General features: G+C 41.6%; 2 protein-coding genes across 4 annotated transcripts; one reads left to right on the forward strand and one right to left on the reverse strand.

The window, feature by feature from the left end:
• Nucleotides 1–2,737: 2,737 nt before the first annotated feature.
• Nucleotides 2,738–5,185, reverse strand: LOC144531557 (beta-1,3-galactosyl-O-glycosyl-glycoprotein beta-1,6-N-acetylglucosaminyltransferase 4-like). Of its 2 annotated transcripts, XM_078271773.1 has the most exons (3): nt 4,971–5,185; nt 4,816–4,835; nt 2,738–4,677 (listed from the first exon to the last, which is right to left on the reverse strand). In XM_078271773.1, the coding sequence occupies exons 1-3, from the start codon at nt 4,989–4,991 to the stop codon at nt 3,372–3,374; spliced, it is 1,347 nt and encodes a 448-aa protein (XP_078127899.1). In that variant the 5' UTR covers nt 4,992–5,185; the 3' UTR covers nt 2,738–3,371. The 2 variants fall into 2 exon arrangements, with proteins under 2 accessions (XP_078127899.1, XP_078127900.1); XM_078271774.1 differs by lacking the exon at nt 4,816–4,835.
• Nucleotides 5,186–7,251: 2,066 nt separating this feature from the next.
• Nucleotides 7,252–19,652, forward strand: LOC144531447 (3-hydroxy-3-methylglutaryl-coenzyme A reductase-like). Of its 2 annotated transcripts, none has more exons than XM_078271587.1 (20): nt 7,252–7,362; nt 7,723–7,925; nt 8,052–8,160; nt 8,346–8,433; nt 9,810–9,894; nt 10,490–10,595; nt 11,420–11,526; nt 11,643–11,762; nt 11,896–12,029; nt 12,143–12,429; nt 12,538–12,671; nt 12,775–12,969; nt 13,094–13,252; nt 13,335–13,492; nt 13,613–13,718; nt 14,442–14,612; nt 15,486–15,626; nt 16,613–16,771; nt 17,470–17,624; nt 17,715–19,652. In XM_078271587.1, exons 2-20 carry the CDS (start codon nt 7,764–7,766, stop codon nt 17,743–17,745), a joined length of 2,607 nt encoding a protein of 868 aa, XP_078127713.1. In that variant the 5' UTR covers nt 7,252–7,362; nt 7,723–7,763; the 3' UTR covers nt 17,746–19,652. The 2 variants fall into 2 exon arrangements, with proteins under 2 accessions (XP_078127713.1, XP_078127712.1); XM_078271586.1 differs by having other exon boundaries at nt 7,258–7,276.
• Nucleotides 19,653–19,834: the final 182 nt, after the last annotated feature.

A 19,834-nucleotide genomic window follows, 5' to 3' on the forward strand; every position in this document is an offset into this window, starting at 1 on the left:
TGTCATGTGTTCATCTCTTGTAGCGCCTTTTCAATGTCTAAAAATATTTTTGAGTCCCACTTACTTTTCCTCTAAACCAGTGTTGACTACCACTAAGTGCTACAAAATGTGAACGTCGTGCAGAGTGATAACTAAGCACGAGCCATTTTCCTTTTAAAGTGTGACCTTTTGGCGATAAAGATGTCTTATCTTTCATGGCATTTCCCTTGACAAGCACAGCTACTATTTCTTGATAAAAACAGCTTCACAATACAGAGAGGGAAGTTGAACTGTGAATTTACTATGAAATTTGACACTACTTCTCCCTTACCATTGTTACATATGTTCAGAGTACTTCCTCTTCTCCTGCTAATCTGTAATGCCAGCTAACCGGCGTCAGTGTACATGTCAATCACTTGTTTAAAGGTGTCTCCCATGAACTGTTGCGTGCAATTTAACATATAAGCCTACTGCCGTTCAAAAGCTTGATAGGGTCCAGTCAGATGTCTGAGAGGACTACTCTTTTCTTTATGTCTGAATGTTCTTTGATGCTTTCAGGTTGTAGAAAGTCCTCTTTACAAATATATAGATGTAGTTTTGTTTTGTTCATGGAGAACAAAACGCTGTACAATGGTTCACCCAGACTGACAATTGAAAGGGCAGAACGAGACAAAGATCCCTCTGAGCAACAGCTGAATAAGAAGAGAAGAACTCAGCAGTCATTGGTTAAAGAAACTGGAAGCTTAGCATCCAAATGTGTGCATATTTAAATAGTAACAGATTCCTGTTTCAGTGTCAAGTGCACAATAATGCAGCCTAGAACAAGCTGGAATTAACAAGCGATGTGTTGCTTTAGCAAAGCTCCTCTTCAAATGTCACAATAGAAACAGAAGGTTAGTCTATGGTTAGCACTGTTGGAATATCAGCTGAACATACTATGGACTGACACATTCCAATTTAAACCTTTTAATAACCACTGACTGCAGAGGGCCTTTACTCAATATTTAGAGCCCCATTGCACCGTTGTGCTTCAATAATAATCGAGGGTCACTTATGCGTTTCTGGACTTGAAAGAAAATTACAAATACCGTGTATCATGTGTTCACTGTCTGCGTTTATCACCTGTGCCGGAGGAGTAGATGTCATTTTAAGAAATGGGCACACGTTTTTATTCAAAACAGAGTATTTGTGAATATCTTAAAATGGGCCTGGATGTGATCGTTAAGCTCCATAATGCAGCTAATTTGGAAACACAAGTTGACACAATAACAGGAAACCATCAGTTCAATAACGATTGAAGGTCATCTCCACTATTTTGTACTGGAAAACCCAAGTTCCAACTGAATTCTCCCCCGTCTTACAACACATGTGGGGGACATGAACTAATTCTTCTTCTTTTGGGGCAAAAACTTAAATAATACATTTGGTATCTGAATAATTCTTTTTTTAATCTCCGTTAAATAAGTTATTATTAAAGGAAAGGGACACTTTTGAACAGCAGTGTACTTTAATTCTCCATTGTTGACCGAGTACAAACATAGGGCTGAAAACACTACGATCAAAAAGGTAAGAAAGTTGCTTAAACATAGTGAAACTACAGATAAATTAGTCACGGTGTGTTTGAGTTATTTCATTTCCCTTTAATGTGCATGTTGCAAATGCCATCGCTCATGTAGTAATTATATTCTAAACAGTACACATCTAGACATCAAACTAACTTATCAATGCAAATGATCCAGATTATCTGTACGGCACAAACTGTTTTGTTCCTCTTTCCTGCCACTGACATAACTTTACCCAGAAACAGATACTTCCCAATCATTAAAGGTTTGATTAGAGGTTTTCTATTGTATATTTTGTGTTCACTGTCTAATGCAGATAAGAGAAGTACATACTTATCGTTCTTTTACTGGTCAGCTGAAGAAATGGCTGATTGGTAATCAGATATGTGCACATTAGACTGACTTTTGCTGTCTGCAGTTTGTCTGTTAGTTTTGTACTAGTCTTGCATTGCCACATACTTCCTCCACAGCATTGCGGAGGAGGGTCTGGCGAGTCCACACAGCATTCCGGGATGGAATCCGCTAAGCGCCGGACGGAGCCACGGTGCCGCTGCAAAATAGCCAACCCCGTTTTGGTGGAACGTGTGTACGTTCAAAAGTAGTTTTAGTCGTGCAACAGAAAACTCAGATTGGAGAGATAGTCTAGCTAGCTGTCTGTGTGCCAATAACAGGAAACAATCAGTTCAAGGTGCAGAATTTAAACTCTTTCCAATCCTTGTACCTGAGATTGTTTTTTTAAATAATACAGCCAACTTAATGTAAAACATAAATACTACTGTATATGTATAGACAACATTGTGTGTTTAGACAGCTAGCAGAAAGAATGGAGTTCGACCACAATGGCCTCACTGATGTCTGATCATGCCTGCACCCTTCTCCCAAACATGTTCATTCAACACAGCCCTTTTCTTTCTCTGTCCTCACCTCAATACCAAAGCAAGTAATACACTCTTGTGTACAATACATACAATCCATGACTGTTCTTATCACGACTCACTGTTCAAACTGAGCTGACTGGATTATCCAGAGTAACAGAAACTATGACAAGGTCATTTATTGTCATTCTACAAAACGGGGTTGCACAATGAAATGCGAGTTGTAGTTCCTTTATGCTACAGTAAAGAATAAGACATTTGTAGTTGCTGTGAGCACAACATATTAAATTGAATTTTAGTGAGGAGACAGACATCTACTGATCAAATATCTCAACATTTTATTAAATAAAACAAAACTCTGCATGGGGTTACACCACTAGAGAAAAGTGAGAATGTGTTTTGTAGAAATTGGATAGATAGGTCTGATAGAAAACGCTGGCACTACGTCATGTTGGCACAGTTTTGGTACCTAGGATTGAAACGAATGATTATTTTCATTATTAATTAATCATTTGATTTATAAAAACATGCTCTTCATAATTGCTTAAAACCAAAGATCAAATATACAGTTTGGTCCACAATCCAAAGGAAATCAATATCCTACAATTTAAGATAAATAGGAGCAAATTATTACTTTTTAGGAACAAACACACATACACACATATATCTTACATACATAAAAATTTAAAGAGTTAACAATTTGTGAAGTGATTACAAAGGTCTGGTATGGACTGACCATGTGATGCAATGACCATGTTGGATGCTATGGTAGAGTGTGTGCAGTGGTGGTAGTGCAATAGTGAACAGTGCAGGGATTGAACAGTGCAATAGCTTATTATTAAATATTAACTATGACTATGAAAAGACAAGAATGCGTGTACTCGATTGTCAGAATTGTTGCAGATTAGTATACTGTTTTCATAGTCTAATCATTACACTGTACTATAGCTTTTGGTTAACCCTTATGACAGTTATGGGATGCCACTGTTTGGAATAACTTTTGTTTTTCCTCCAGCTTCTCCTCAAGGCACTGAATGAGAATGGGGTCCACTTTGGGGTCGAACTTATTGGCGAACCAGTGGCCGTAGTTGAGCAACCAATGCATTTCCGCAGCACCAAAAATACAAACGCTGCGGACGTGTGCCCCTGAGCAGGGTGGGTAAAGGTTCTCCTCCAGGTACTGCCACTTCACCAGCCGGGTCTGACTCATCAGGTCGGTGACATCGGGATGCGATCTGGGCACCTCTCCAGGTACACCTGGCAGTCGCACAAGTGTTGCCCAGAAGTGTTCGTCTGGAGAGTAGGTGTCCTCTGACCAGGCCAAAAAATCTTTCACCACAACCGAGGAGTCCATGTGCACAACAAAGTCCCGGGACAAGATAAAGTAGGCATTCCCAGAGAACACCTCGATGCTGTGTGGTGGTGGGGGCTTTATCTGATCTGTTTTCACCGGCAGTTTCTTATATTCAAAGCTGGCATCCCTCAGCTCATGGTGAAAGGTGAACCTCTCCTTTTTGTACTCACTGGGTCGGCATGTCTCCAGCATGTTGGCTCCTTTTAACTTCTTAAATTCTGACACTAGTTCGATGTTAGACCTGAGGGGGAAATCTTGGCCACAGAGGTTGATGACATACTTCCACTTGACTTCTGACCCCAAAAGGTCGGACAGACAGTTGAGATCAGCTTGTAATCGACTGAAGCTCGCATAAAAGACAGACTCTTGCTTGGAGGCGATGAAGACATTGGGCAAACAGCGGACCAAACCCTTCATGGCTGAGATGAACTGAGCCGAGGACTTCTGATCATAGTGGATACAGTAGATGTTACTGGGCGAGTACAGCGTTCGGATGAGTCTCTCTATCATCCATGCAGATTTGTGCACAACCAGTGAGTAAGCGAGAGGAAAGTCTTTCTCCTCCTCTGAGACACACACGTCATCATAACCTCTGGACTTGATAAACAATGGGCAGTTTGAGGTGAGTTTAAGCAGACTTTCATCCTTGTCTTCCACAACTTGTTTCTGTCTGATGATCAGCGACTTCCCCACCTCCACTGGGTCCATGTCGTATATAGCCTTACAGTTAATATTGTACCTGTGGAATGTCTGGATGTCATCTAAAGCAACCGGGGGAGGTAAGGACTCAGGGATGTAGCTGTACCTCACACTGACCAGTAGCAGGACATACAGAGTCAGCAGTGATAGGAGGGAAGATATGAATGTCTTTCTTCTTCGTCTCAGTACTGAACACGTTGTATTCATTCTGTGGTGAGAGGAAAAAAGATGAGAGGGAGTATGAACCAAAACTAACTGTTGTGGTTAAAGTGAGAAAACAGACATGATCCCTGAAAGCCAGATGTGTGGATTTGACTAGGACATGTTGACTGATTAAATAACTCACCTTGCGAACGCCTGGCGAACCTTTACAGCAAGTCACACCGTAAAAGGTGTAAAAGCGAGGATAAATTCAGATTTTAGTTTCGGTGCACAAAAAAAATGAATAGCCTACTGAATCGTTACCTAGAGCAAAACAAATAAACTTGAGAAGAAACTTACCGATGTCAGAAGAGTGGACATTTATCGTGCCATTTCCACTTTTTACGCACAAGTGGTGCGACATCTATTAGGAATATCGATTTGAACCAACTCTCCATTAATCAAATTCAATTTTCCACATGGTTATCCGAAGCATAAAGAGGGTCAACACGCTCTGGATGTCAGCCTGCGTTAAGTGTCTGTGTGTCGGTGAGAAGAGAAGAGGAGAGGACAGCGCTGCGCTCTTAAAAATAAACCGGAAAGAGGCAGGGCTATAACAATGTTCTTTGGCGTTTCATATGTCACCACCAGTGTTAGTCCAACACTATTTGGCTACATGTATTATGTTTGGAAAAGGAAATAAAGAGCGCGAATGGAACGGTGCGTATATTTGCCCCTAAACAGACATCCATGCATCCGATTTAAGGGGATGAATGAAAAACCCCGTGGATGGAGTCATCTGAACTCACTAAAAGAAGAGAGAGAGAGAGAAAGAGAGAGAGCTGCAAAAGTGCCACTCAAACTCAAATAATATTTTTCCCTGTAACATTCAGTCAGTCAGTCAAGTGAGACCCATACCTGTTCGTGCTTAAAATAACCAAAACCTGTGGTTGGGTCATCTGAAAGGCATCAGTGACACAACTAGTTGTTTATAATATTTCAAATGGTCTACCTGAAATCTAACGACTTCTAACAAGTTCTGCTGGCTCCAAAAGACTGCAATTATGTGTAAAGTAGGCTATGTTTTATGCAAAAGTCCAAATGCTCTTTTGCCTGAAGGACAACTCGATACCAAAAAGAGACTGAACTGTGGAGCCAGTTCATCATTTAATCAACGTTATCCACTCTGTAGTCATAACAACAGGACATGTTTATATTGTGATTAAACTGAACTGAGATAGGCCTCCAGTGTCAACATATCATAAAGAGCACAGAGCAGCTTACTGACTCTCCACAGTGAAACTGTGGTATCTGACGATTTACACTTTGACTTGGGATTTGGTGTGAGGGGATGCGTGAACTTTGCCCCGCTTGTGTTGAAGCCATTTGGAGGCTGTTAACATGAACAGATGGCCCCCAGGACAGAGGAGTCCGGTTTTTGGGGTTGTGCCAAAGAAAAGGTATCGATTGGTCAGTTCCCTACTCCAATCATACACTTACACATATCACACCGTTACATATGTTATTACAATGTAAAAGACATATACTGAATTCACACAAAGAAAAGGCAGAGCGACAAATTTTGAAGATTGGGTCGGTCGTCTCTCCGAGCTCCTGCAGAAGCTTGTAAATTGATGCTGGAATCTTTGATGTAATAAACCTTTTTATAATCAAGAACAGTCAACGAAGTTCCTTCTCCACACATCGGCAACGCAGTGCTGCAGCTAAATATACAACAAAACAAACAGACATGGTTTGCATTTGCATCTGAAATATGGAAAGTACACAAACATTATTAGAAAAACATTGGAATAACACACGTTATTGTTAAATTACACTTAGGCTACTTGACTTTTTTTTTTTTTTAAACCGTAGTATCATGGTGATGATGATGATGAACCTGTTACACGGTTCTGGGTGGGGCAACTATGCTGTTGGAGTCAATATGTAATATAATGTATATACAATTTTATGTTTATTGTGAAGTAACAAAATACAGAGGTGCATTGGTGGAATGTAACTAATGTAATGCCCATTTACTCAAGCACTGTACATATTACCATTTGATGCTAATTTGTAAGCGACCCAGCAATACGCTAGATAAAGTAATAAAAAGTAGCTCCACCTCTACCAGCTGCAACATTAAAGTGATGAACGCAATAGTGCATCAATTAATTAATCCAATAAAAATTATAGGCCTAATGTTCCCACAAAGTCTTTTTCCTTGAGTCCTTATGGTCAGAACTCAGAACGGTCTTTCTCCGTCCCAGTTTTTTTTAAAATGTATTTTATTTTAATTCAGTATGCATTACAAATATGTGGAAAAACGGTAATACATCATACATCTCAAACAGACGAGTAGAAAAATAAAAAAATAAATTTAATAAATTAAAATAAAACATGCCAGGGGTCAGCAAAGAATAGAAAATAGATTCAATGAAAACATTAAATTGGGAGCACAATCTTACAGTTTTAATTGCGTTTTTGGATGAAGTAATTATCTTAATATATCGCACCATTTGTTTCTTAAACACATTAAAGTGAGGTTTTACTTTGGCAAATTACTCCGTCCCAATATGGCGGCAGAGACGCCCCGTGACGTGTTAGTAAGCGACGTCAACATGTTTTTCAGGATTTCCGCATCACCATGAAGGTGTCGTTACAGAGTATGTTAGCTAGCTAAGCGATTTGTGGACAAGAGGCATTGATCATGTAAAGGACTGTCTAACCACGGTGTACTTTGCATTTAAAAGTACGCGAATTCATGTCTTACTAGACAGTAACTAAAATCGTGTTTATGAAGTGCGGAGGGACGAAGTGACCTTAGTGGCAGGCTGTGTATGTTGTAGAATGTAGCTAATGCTAACCAATGCTAACGTTAAGCTAGCCACTGTGAGTTAACGGCTAAAAATGTAGCTAATGCTAACTAGCCATCAAGAGGAAGCTGGTCTTACAGAGTCCAGCTAAACATACAGACAATCTTTAGGCTTTGGTTTGCCATTAATGAATCTACAGCAGCGACAATTTGTGGCAACGTAACATCTTGTCTCGTTGAATGAGAGTTATTAGGTGAAGTTCTCATTTTTTTTTTTTTTTTTTTTTTTTTAAACAGGTGAGGCTGTGACCCTGGGTAACAGGAGGCACCCTGAGACCATGTTGGCTCGCCTGTTCAGGCTCCATGGCCTGCTGGTGGCCTCTCACCCGTGGGAGGTAATAGTGGGCACCCTCACTCTCACCGTCTGTCTCGTGTCTATGAACAACCTGGCAACCAGCAGCCAGATGTGCACCTGGAATAAGTGCCCCAAAGTCGAGGAGGTGAGTCTGCCTGAGAGAAGGAGAAGGCTAGCTTGGGTGTAGCAGCTCATCCCAAATGTAAACAAGGAGAAGGACTTGCTCAATTAGTGTTAACAAGAAGTTATGTCTGTGCTGGTTTTCTCACAGAAAGTCGACAGCAGTGACGTAATCCTAACGATCACACGATGCATGGCCATCGTTTATATCTATTTCCAGTTCAAGAATCTGCGACAACTGGGCTCCAAATATATACTGGGTCAGTATGATAGGATCTTGTACCATTGAACTGTAATGGACACAGCTTTACTATAAAAAATACCACACACAGTACAGTGTGTGTGTGTGTATGTGTGTATGTATGTATGTGTGTGTGTGTTTGTGTTTGTGTGTGTATATATATATATATATATATATAACTGTCAACATTCTATTTCCTTATAGGTATTGCAGGTTTGTTCACAGTGTTTTCCAGCTTTGTTTTCAGTACAGTGGTCATCCACTTCTTCGGGAAAGAGTTGATGGGTCTAAAGTAAGTGTTCCAAATGCACTAACATAATACTTATTGTTCAGCAGGCAGATTAATACAAATAATTCACCAGTTTATGAGAGCTGTTGGAGTCTTATGGTTGAGGTTGCTAGTCCTGTCCTGACAACCTTACCTCAGTAACCACAGTGTGTATACAATAGATGGACAAAAGACGACTAGCATGGCGGCGAGCTCAAACTATTGAAATGGTTGGCTTGCATTTCAGTTGGTGGTTGGTCGGTTGACATACGGTAGTATGTAGAGCTGTGCAATATATCGATATTATATCGATATTGTGATATGAGAGTAGATATTGTCTTAGATTTTGGATATCGTAATATGGCATAAGTGTTGTCTTTTCCTGGTTTTAAAGGCTGCATTACAGTAAAGTGATGTCATTTTCTGAACTTACCAGACTGTTTTAACTGTTCTATTATTTACCTTTACCCACTTAGTCATTATATCCACATTACTGATGATTATTTATCAAAAATCTTGTTGTGTAAATATTTTGTGAAAGCACAAATAGTCAACACTACAATATCGTTGCGATATCGAGATATTTGGTCAAAAATATCGTGATATTTGATTTTCTCCATATCACCCAGCCTTAGTAGCATGCCCTCTGTCCATTATAATAGTTTACAGTTCTTGGCAGCTGCGACTAAGAATGAGGGTTAAATCTTGCTGCACATCCATCATCATGTAAATATCAAAGAGACATGATAAGACACAGTATGCCAAAACCAGAGCTCCGATTTAAAAAAATAAATAAATAAAAAAATAAAAAATAAATGTCTCTAGAAAGATCTTTGAGCTCAACATTGTCACAGAGGACACGTTGACCCATAAGATGTCAGTGTTAGGGCTGGTCAAAATCGCCAAAATCTTATATCCTGATATAAGTAATTTCGGAGCTCGCTAACTATGTATGTATGTATGTTGCATGTTTTTTGGTAATTCAATAACGTCCTTTATGAAATGACCACATGGTTAAGCCTATTTTTGTATACTCCCGTGTGAATTAAATACTTGACAAATGAAAAGTACTGAATGTGTTCTCATTTTATTATTTAGTGAAAATAATGTGCAAACATCAGAACCTAAAGCGTTGTCCGTACAACATAAATATTGCTGTAACTCCGTTTGGCTGCTGGTTTTCCGACATCGCGACAGAAAGGTTATAGGAACATATATCCGACAAGACATTTTTATATCGTTTTTTAACTCTATATATATATACGATATCTATATACTATCGTCCTAGTCAGTGTCAGTTGTGGAACGTTTTGACTTTTTTTTTTTAACAATGTAGACAAGTGCTGCAGTGAAATAGTATAATGCATTCCCTGATTGACATTTGTCTCTCTTCCCTGCAGTGAAGCCCTGCCGTTCTTCCTCCTGCTCACTGACCTGTCCAAAGCCTGTGCGTTGGCCAAGTTCGCCCTCAGCTCAAACTCTCAGGTAATGTCACACACCATGTTGTTGTTGTGTGTGTGTGTGTGTGTGTGTGTGTGTGTGTGTGTGTGTAAACTGCAACTAAAAAAAATATTTGTCAATTCATAGTTGGGTGGTTTGATCATGGAAAAAAAAAAAAACATAATCACACTGATTTTGGTCTATATTGAAATCACGATTAGTTAACCAGATTATTAACTTTTGCAAAGATGGTGCATTTATTGAACTTAAGAAACAGTGAAACACATCAACAGTGTAAACACCTTGAACGGTATAATTTCCTTTAATACTTTTCCCGTTGAACTTTCACTGCATTCCCCTTAAAATAAATAAATATAAAAAATATATTAAAATGTTTAAATAGTAATAAATATAAACACACAATAAGAGCAACTGTTGTAGTGCACTTTCACAATCTTTTATAAACAAGTAATAAATAAAATACAAATAAAAGAAAACCAAAATATTAGTTTTTCTCGATTACATTGTTTTTGTGACCGTTAATCCAAAATCAGGATCAAAATTGGATTAATGGCGCAGCCCTAATTCATAGGATTGAGTTGTTATTGACTTGTGCAATGGCCCGGTGTCTTGGTTATAGGAGGAGGTGAGGGAGAACATCTCCCAGGGCATGGCCATCCTGGGCCCCACCTTCACCCTGGATGCTCTGGTTGAGTGTCTGGTCATTGGGATTGGCACCATGTCAGGTGAGGAATACTTATTTATTTTCCTCCAAAACACTTCCAGCTATGTTCTAATTTTAATACTCTGGAATGATTGTGAATAGGCCTGTCGCGATAGTCAATAAATCAAATAATCGCACGATAAAAAAACAAATGAGCTCGATGATTTTTCCAGCCGCAATAATTTCCATTTGCATGCTTGTTTGTTTTCCTTATCTCTCTCTCTCTCTCTCTCTCTCTCTCTCTCTCTCTCTCTCTCTCTCTCTCTACCAAAGAGACTGGAGGACCACTCTCGGTTCCTTAGCGTAACGAGGAGTGAACCCTCTTGTCAGTCGCATGGTCTTTGTGTGGGGGGGAGGCGGGACTCCTGGCAGAGAGAGAGAGAGACAGAGAAAACGCTGGTTATTGGAGCAGGGTTTCCCGCAGCACTTTGCAGTTAAGGCGGCGTCAAAAAAAAAAGTATATAAGCGATATCCGCAGTGTTACTCGGCGTCCTTTCATTCCAAAGCACACAGTTGACAACCTGCAGGTGGAGGCGGTGGAGACTCGAGGCTCGGACATACACGCCACTGTGAGATCAAAGACACATTGTGGATATTTAAAATGTCTTCCAGTTCCAGTGTTAAATATTCTTTAGAAATAAAAGTTTATTGATCTTTGAAAAGGTGTACCTGCATTATTATGCCATTATCATTATATTAGATGAAAATGGTCTCAGAACGACAATATTATCGTTTATCGCAATCATTTCTGGGACAATTTATCGTCCAGCAAAATTTGTCTTTGTGACAGGCCTAATGGTGAATTGAGTGGGAAATTAAACCAGTCCTATTTCTATTGTTTTCCAGGTGTGCCTCAGTTGGAGATCATGTGTTCTTTTGGCTGTATGTCTGTCCTGGCCAATTATGTTGTCTTCATGACCTTCTTCCCTGCGTGTGTCTCCCTGGTCCTGGAGGTGAGGATGATATGTAACATCTGGGAGAATTATAGTCTGAAAGGAGTTGCTTGCTGCTCACAATAAATATGTGTGTGTGTGTGTGTGCTCATGCTGTATACTGTATGTGTGTACAGCTGTCCAGGGAAAGTCGTGAGGGCCGTCCAATCTGGCAACTGAGCCACTTTGCCCATGTGCTGGCTGAAGAAGAGGACAACAAGCCCAACCCTGTGACCCAGAGAGTTAAAGTCATCATGGTGAGAAACCGTATTCAGCTCTGTCAACACAACATTTGAAAACTTGGTACCAAGGTTATTAGTCAACTGTGTACACTGTTCTAAAACATCAGTCTGAAGGACCGATCTATCTATATGATGATATCCTCCTCAGTCTCTGAGCCTGGCCTTGGTTCATGCTCACACTCGACTAGCAGCTGAGCATCCAGGTCACAACCGCTCGATGGAGGGACCAATAGCTAAGAGACCGGACTCCGGTGGTTCTATGTGGCCTCTGAAACTCACCAGGTGAAAGCATTAAACGAGGAAGATTCCTCATTCCATGAATACATTTGCCTGCTATTGATTCCCGTGCAGTAACTTACTGATGCATGACTTTGTCTCTGTTCTCCTCCGACCAGTATGGACCTGGAACAGGTGATAACTCTTGGTCTTGCCCTGCTCCTGGCTGTGAAGTACGTCTTCTTTGAGCAAACACTAACGGAGTCTTCCCTGTCCCTCATGAGTCCAATTATCAGCTCTCCTCCGAGCCAGAAGCCCATGTTGCCAGGGAACTGCTGCAGGAGGGACTTTCCAGCCCCAAAACCCCAGGCGACCATGAATGGTACCTTAGCAACTAACCCAACCTCGCCAGCTGTCTCAGACTCCAAACTTTCCCCTGAGGCTGGCAAGGCGTTCAGAGAGACGGGTGAGACTTTATAGTTGGTCCTGCTAGCTTCATAATGTCTGTACTCAGATGAAAACACTGCTTTATTGCTAAGCGTGACTTTTGTCTCTTGTGATTCCTCAACAACAGAGGTGACTCAGCCTCCAGCAGCCTCCGTGGAGAACGGCCTCTGTGTTTCAGGTTTAGGGGACCTTTTTGCTTCTAGCTGTAATTCCGAGACCCGGCCGCTGGAGGAATGTATGGCCATCCTCTCAGATCCTCAGGTAAGCTCCCAGAGGAGATGGAAATCCTTGCAGAAGACCTCTTTAGTTCCGTATTTGTCTGAATGGTTAAGAAATGACTGGTCTGCCCTTGTTGCTTTTTCAGAGGGGGGCCCGTTTTCTCAGCAATAAAGAGGTGATGAACCTGGTTACCTCACGTAACATCCCAAACTACCAACTGGAGGCTGTCCTGGAGACTCCAGAGAGGGGCGTGGCCATCAGGAGGGAAATGCTTTCACCCAAACTGCCTGTTCTCTCTGCTTTGGCTTCTCTGCCTTATAAAGACTACGACTATTCCAAGGTATTGGCGACATGCATATCTTTCACTTTCGATGGGGTCTGTGCTGTCTAATCTACGAGCAGATTTATTTTCTTCCATTTTTTTCAACAAATAAAATGTTTAAGTATTACTTTGCATTTTGTAGGTGATGGGCACTTGCTGTGAGAATGTGATTGGCTACATGCCTGTGCCAGTTGGAGTGGCTGGTCCCCTTCTGTTGGATGAGAAGCAGTTTTACATTCCCATGGCGACCACAGAGGGCTGCCTGGTAGCCAGCACTAACAGAGGATGCAGGGCACTCTCTGTAAGTGAGGGATGACTAGCTCTGGCTGTTGTTGACTGTGTGTGTAGGTGCTGTGCTCACTCTTTTGTCTTTTCCTGTCCAGCTGAGCGGGGGCTGCCGCAGCAGGATCCTAGCTGACAGTATGACCAGGGGTCCTGTGGTGAGGCTGCCCTCAGCGTGCCGGGCTGCAGAGGTCAAAGTCTGGCTCGAGACCTCGGATGGATTCAGCATGATCAAAGAGGTTTTTGACCAGACCAGCAGGTCAGTGGAAACACTCACAGAATGATTGTAGGTTTTTCCATTTCCTTTGGTCCCACCTATAACATGTTATTGCAGTATTGAAGGACATGCAAATCATGCATAAATATCTGCTCCTGGTAGGTTTGCTCGACTGGAGAAGCTGACGGTGGGCTTAGCGGGGAGGAACTTGTACATTCGCTTCCAGTCTCAGACAGGAGACGCCATGGGCATGAACATGCTCTCCAAGGTACGACCAAATCTTGCGCAGCAGTCAATGCAATTTTTTTATATATTTTTTTTAAAGGGTTTTTTTATGGGCATTTCCGCCTTTTTATGATAGGACAGCTCAGACATGAAAAGGGAGAGAGAGGGGGAAAACAAAACCGTCACAGGTCGGACTCGAACCCTGGACCTTCTGCATCGAGGAACAAACCTCTGTATTTGTGCGCCTACAGTCGATGCAATTTTAATGCAACTTCTGTTAGTATATTTTTATTAGGGATAGATGGATTATGGGCCCTGGCCGATTATCGGGCCGTTTTTTTGTCAGTTTGCAGATTATCTGTATCGGCGTGTTATTTGCCTGATAACCGATAAAGTAAATAATTAAAAAGTGGTCTACTTTGGTTCGGCTACAGCTCTGTGTCTGTCCCCCTGCTAATGTCCCGACCCAACACTATCTGACTCTCTGTTACTGGGTGTTATGTTGAAACTTTCTAATTTCTTAAATTATTGCTTAAAGCATTTAAACTAACTTTTGTGTTGGCGTTTGTAACATTCCAAAATCCTTATTTTGAGTTAAAGATTTTCCACTGTAAATGCGTATCGTTTCCAAATATCGGTTATTGGTTTTATTAACTGCTAATAATTGGTATCTGTATCGGCCTTGAAAAACTACTTGTTGTTTGTTTTTTTTTGTATCTCTAGTGCTCTAAATACTGAAAAGTGTCTGTGTGCTATGTTTTCCCAGGGGACCGAGCAGGCTCTGCACAGACTCCGGCAGCAGTATCCAGACGTGGAGGTGCTGTCGGTCAGTGGCAACTATTGCACCGACAAGAAGTCTGCTGCCATAAACTGGATCCTGGGTCGGGGGAAGTCTGCTGTGTGTGAGGCCACCATCCCTGCCAACGTGGTCCGAGAGGTAAAAACAAACACTCTTTATATTATAAATTGGAATTTACCTGCTTGCTCGCTAAAACCCAAAAATAACAATGCTGTGATTAATTCACCTCCCAGTTGAAGGTTGGAACTCGGAATTGCGTCACAGACTTGACAATATATCCCCCATGGATCAAATCCCAGTTTATTTATTCATTCAATTTCCACAGTTTTTGTTAAGTGCTGTTATTTCCTTTGGTAAAATCATACATTTCTTACTAAAACATCCCAGCTTTTTGGCTTTTCCCCTTTCCTTTATTGTGTTATATATCTTTTTTGTGCACGTTATAGGTTTACAAAGTGAAAAAGCCCAAAGTCCACCCCAAAGGGACTTACCATCTCCAACAGAAAACACTGTTCACAAACTGCTCCAAACAGCTCTATTGTAGTCCAGCCTTTACTTCAGAGACAAACGTGGTCACTTTGTAACACACGTTATAATGCTCGCCTAGCTGCTAGCATGGCACGCCCTCATACTCTGCTTCTGACTGGCTAGTAGTCCTTACCTAGCTACTGTCAGGGCACGCCCTCATACTCTGCTTCTGACTGGCTAGTAGTCCTTACCTAGGTACTGTCAGGGCACGCCCTCATACTCTGCTTCTGACTGGCTAGCAGTCCTTACCTAGCTACTGAGCATGAGCGACTCCCAACAAAGATGGAACAGAAGTGAGATGTCTCACTCTGTAGCTAAAACAGAGAGCTCAACACACAGGGTGAAAAGAGGAGCTGCAGCAATGTGCAGTACAACAAAAAATATGGTGTTTTATGAAAATGAAACCATGTAAACCTATTCTGGTACAACCTCTAAATACAATTATGAACCTGAAAATGAGACTAATATGAGCACTGTCTGTAGGTGTTGAAAAGCAGCACAGCTTCTCTGGTGGATCTGAACATCAACAAGAACTTGGTGGGCTCGGCCATGGCTGGCAGTATCGGGGGTTTTAATGCTCATGCCGCCAACATTGTAGCAGCCATCTACATCGCCTGTGGACAGGTAATGGATCGCTCAACATGTTTAAGCCTTTAATTTCTGCATCTCGCATACAATGTGGTAAAAGCAAGACGGTTCAGAATCAAGATGAAGATAATTGTTTTAACCCTTGTGTTGTCTTCCCGTCAACCTTGAAAAAAACTTTTTTGACGCCTTTTTTTCACAGTTTTTTTGCTTTTTCCAACGTTTTAAATTCTTTACATTTTTCTTCTACACATTTTCAGCGCTTATTTCTATGTCCCATATTTTCTGATATAAAACAAAAATTTAAAACGGTTCAATGTGACCCGAGGTCAACACAAGGGTTAAATGGTGAAATGGCACATATTCACCATTACCATCACACAATACTTGGGCTATATAATGACCGCTCAAAATCTCCGAGGTATCTGTCATCTGTGGAGCTGCAAAGAATAAATGATTAGTTGTCAACTGAAATGAATCGCCAACTATTTTGATAAGGGATTAATCCGTTTGAGGCATTTTCTATGAAAAAAGTCAAACTTCTCTGATTCCTGCTTGTTAAATGTGAATATGTTCTAGTTCCTTCTCTCCTCTGTGACAGTAAACTGAATATCTTTGAGTTGTGGACAAAACAAGATATTTGAGGATGTCGTCTTGGGCATTTTTCACAATTTTCTGGCATTTTATAGACCAAACAGCTACTCGATTATCCACAGATTAATCAAAAAACGCCAGAATTTGAAATGGAGCGAGACCTTTTCCTGCAGCTCTCCCGCTCACCTCTGTCGCATGGGCAACGCATGCGCCCAATAGGAACGCTCTCTCTCAGATGAGCTGTGATTGGCCAAAGTCTCCGTCACAGGCTGGATTTTCTAAAGCCTGAAAACCGAGCCAAGCGGAGATGCAGAAGTCTAGTTTTCTCTGAGACCACTTTAAGTACAATCTGCTGAAAGATTATTGTGAAATGTTAGTGGTCAAAGTGTTTACCAGTGCATCACCACACTTACTGAGTGATATTGCTGTAGGACCCGGCTCAGACAGTGGGGAGCTCCAACTGTATCACTCTGATGGAGCCTGCTGGTCCAGAGGGGGAAGACCTGTACATCAGCTGCACTATGCCCTCCATAGAGCTGGGCACTGTGGGAGGGGGCACCAACCTGGCTCCACAGCAGGCCTGTCTGCAGGTAATGCCACCTATACTTTTATTTTAAATGTTTGTGTGTAAAGTGGACAAGATAGTTTAAATGCTAAAAATGTCATTTCATGGTAGGTTTAGTTTGCAGGTTTTGTCTTAGTGAAACTGTAAGCTGTTTGAGCATCCTTGTGTTCAAGTCCTTTGGTTCAGTGAATACATTGAAAGTACATTTAGTACGAAAAATGATTAATTTAACTGGCAAAAAAAAGTTCTTTAAAGACATCCTAGTGGTAAATCACCTGAGAACTTAAAAGTTGGAATATAAACTTGAAATGTGTACACGCGCACTGAACATAAATGGTCTTCGGCGGAAGTTTCAACCACTCAGATGACATTCATTGCATCAGTGATTTGCAGCCGTGTGGAAGTGAGAGCAGCGGCGTTTCTCCGGTTTTATTAGTACAGTTAATCCCACGGCAAGACCACCAGCAGCAGCTACTGCGGATGATAGCCTCTGAGCCTGAAGTGCAACGTTGTTGACGTTATGACACGGCGGGGGAGGGGGGGAGGGGCTGGAGGCCGCTGGTCTGTGTGTGTGCTGTAAAAAATACGCCGTTGTTTGGGAAATAAATAGTGTTCTGATTTTATCTACCTGGGCGGTGCGCCCAAGTGGAACACTGCCCAATTCTTTGATGTTGTGCTGATGTGTAACTTTGACCCAATAGCTGTATCCGTCTATGTCTGTAGATGCTCGGTGTCCAAGGTACCAGTTCCAACCAGCCAGGCGATAACGCCCGTCAGCTGGCCCGTGTGGTCTGTGCCACGGTGCTGGCGGGGGAGCTCTCCCTGATGGCCGCTTTAGCTGCTGGACACCTCGTCAAGAGCCACATGGCCCACAACAGGTTCTATATATTTTACTCCCGTTCCTTGTGGTTTGTAAACGTCAAACTTTTCCCTGCGAGTTCTGACTTTGTCCTGGTTCTCATTCCCAGATCCAAAACAAACCTGTCAGAAACACCTTGATCAAAGTCGGAGACGGCTGCTCGACATAAAATGTGGACGGCCCCTCTACAGACGCGACTTGGACAGAACGAGCAGCTAGCAGAAGGGAACTGCACAGTGAGACCTGAGAGGAGTGAATCGTCTCCTAATGACGTAGTTGTGAGGGGAGCACCGTGGGTGGAGGACGTCCAGGCGTTGAACACTAATAACCAGACCCAACACGCTGAGGACCACAGCCAACGTGTGCTTGCCTGCCTTGTGTGTCGCCCCACTGATTGCATACAGACTGTTTGGGTTGGGATATTTATGTTGAGGGACTTATTTGTTTGCAACTGAACATTGCAGTTGTTTTTGTTATTGGCACTGATCTTTCAGACAGCTGTGAATTATTGATGTTGTTTGGATTGGATATGCTCCACTATGCTGCAAGTCTTGAACAAGTATCCTGTGCCTCTTAAAGCAACACTAGACAAGTTTTTGTAACTTAAAATAATGTTTCCAAAATCGTTTCAGTGGTTCATCAACTCGTAACAGGGTGAACGGCACTTCTGCATTCGCTTTGCGGCTCTCTACCGGCTATAACCGCACTATGCAAGTTTGACAGATCGGGTAGCGGATCTGTAGTTCGAATGAGACATAATGAGACATAATGAGACATAATGAGACATAATGGGACATAATGAGGTGGGAAAAGTTCTCTAGTGTTGCTTTAAAGGTCCCATGACATGGTGCTCTTTGGATGCTTTTATATAGGCCTTAGTGGTCCCCTAATACTGTATCTGAAGTCTCTTTCCCGAAATTCAGCCTTGGTGCAGAATTACAGCCACTAGAGCCAGTCCCACAATGAGCTTTACTTAGAATGTGCCATTTCTGTGTCTGTAGCTACTGAGGAGGAGAGAGAGGGGGATGGGGGGTGTGGCCTTGACCAACTGCCACTTTGCTCATTTGAAAGCCATGATGTCTCTCTCTCTCTCATTGGTGGGCCAAATTGTCTGGGTGGGCAAAGCAGAGAAAGGGGAGGTAACCTTTCCCCTTATGACATCATAAGGAGGAGATTCCAGATCGGCCCATCTGAGCTTTCATTTTCTCAAAAGCAGAGCAGGATACCCAGGGCTCGGTTTACACCTATCGCCATTTCTAGCCACTGGGGGACCATAGGCAGGCTGGGGGAACTCATATTAATGTTAAAAAACCTCATAAAGTGACATTTTCATGCCATGGGACCTTTTTAAGAGTGGTTCAGCCAAAAGCTAATTGCGTCTCTTATCAAACAATCTAATGACATAACTTCCACATTAATTCTTGTATGTTTTTTCAATCCAAAATACATCAGAGGTTGTCAACAGTGATAACATTTGTGTTTGAGCAATTGATCTTTGCACTTGCCAAAAGCTAGCTAGAGATGGCGCTGTTACTGCTATAGGTGACATTTGCTCCAGTTTAAAATGCCAACTTTCTTCCTGAATGTAAGTTGTACTAAATCAGTGTTGTAGGATCTCACTTGCACAACCCTTTACTGATTCAAGGTGCTACTGTATACTGTAGAATGACTGTGGCTAATGAAGGGGGAAAAAAGCACCTTCCAACAGAGGTTTTTGTCACAAAGTGACTTGTTTGGATGAATTGTTAAAGGCAGGTTGTCTTCTTTGTCTTGCGGCGAATAAGATCCCTGGAAAATCAAAGCCATATTTACTAATTTAATAAACTTTCCTGCTATACTATGTGTAGAACGATTGAAGGATTTATTGGCATGGTGGAAGTTAATCCTGCAGTATCTTGCATTGGTTTCCTTTTTTGAAAAGCAATGAAGCTCAACTGTGGCCTTACATACAGTATGTCTTGGAGAAGTTAGAATATTCAATTTTAAGCTATTTTAAAAGATTGTACTATGTTTTATTTAAAAAAAATAAATTTCACGTTACATTATGTTCCCTCTTAAAGTGTTTGTTTTTTGGCTTTTCCCCTTTCCTTTATTGTGTTATATATCTTTTTTGTGCATGTTATAGGTTTACAAAGTGAAAAAGCCCAAAGTCCCCCCCAAAGGGACTTACCATCTCCAACAGAAAACACTGTTCACAAACTGCTCCAAACAGCTCTATTGTAGTCCAGC

This window comes from Sander vitreus, chromosome 16 (genome assembly GCF_031162955.1).
Source record: "Sander vitreus isolate 19-12246 chromosome 16, sanVit1, whole genome shotgun sequence".
Lineage (NCBI taxonomy): Eukaryota > Metazoa > Chordata > Actinopteri > Perciformes > Percidae > Sander > Sander vitreus.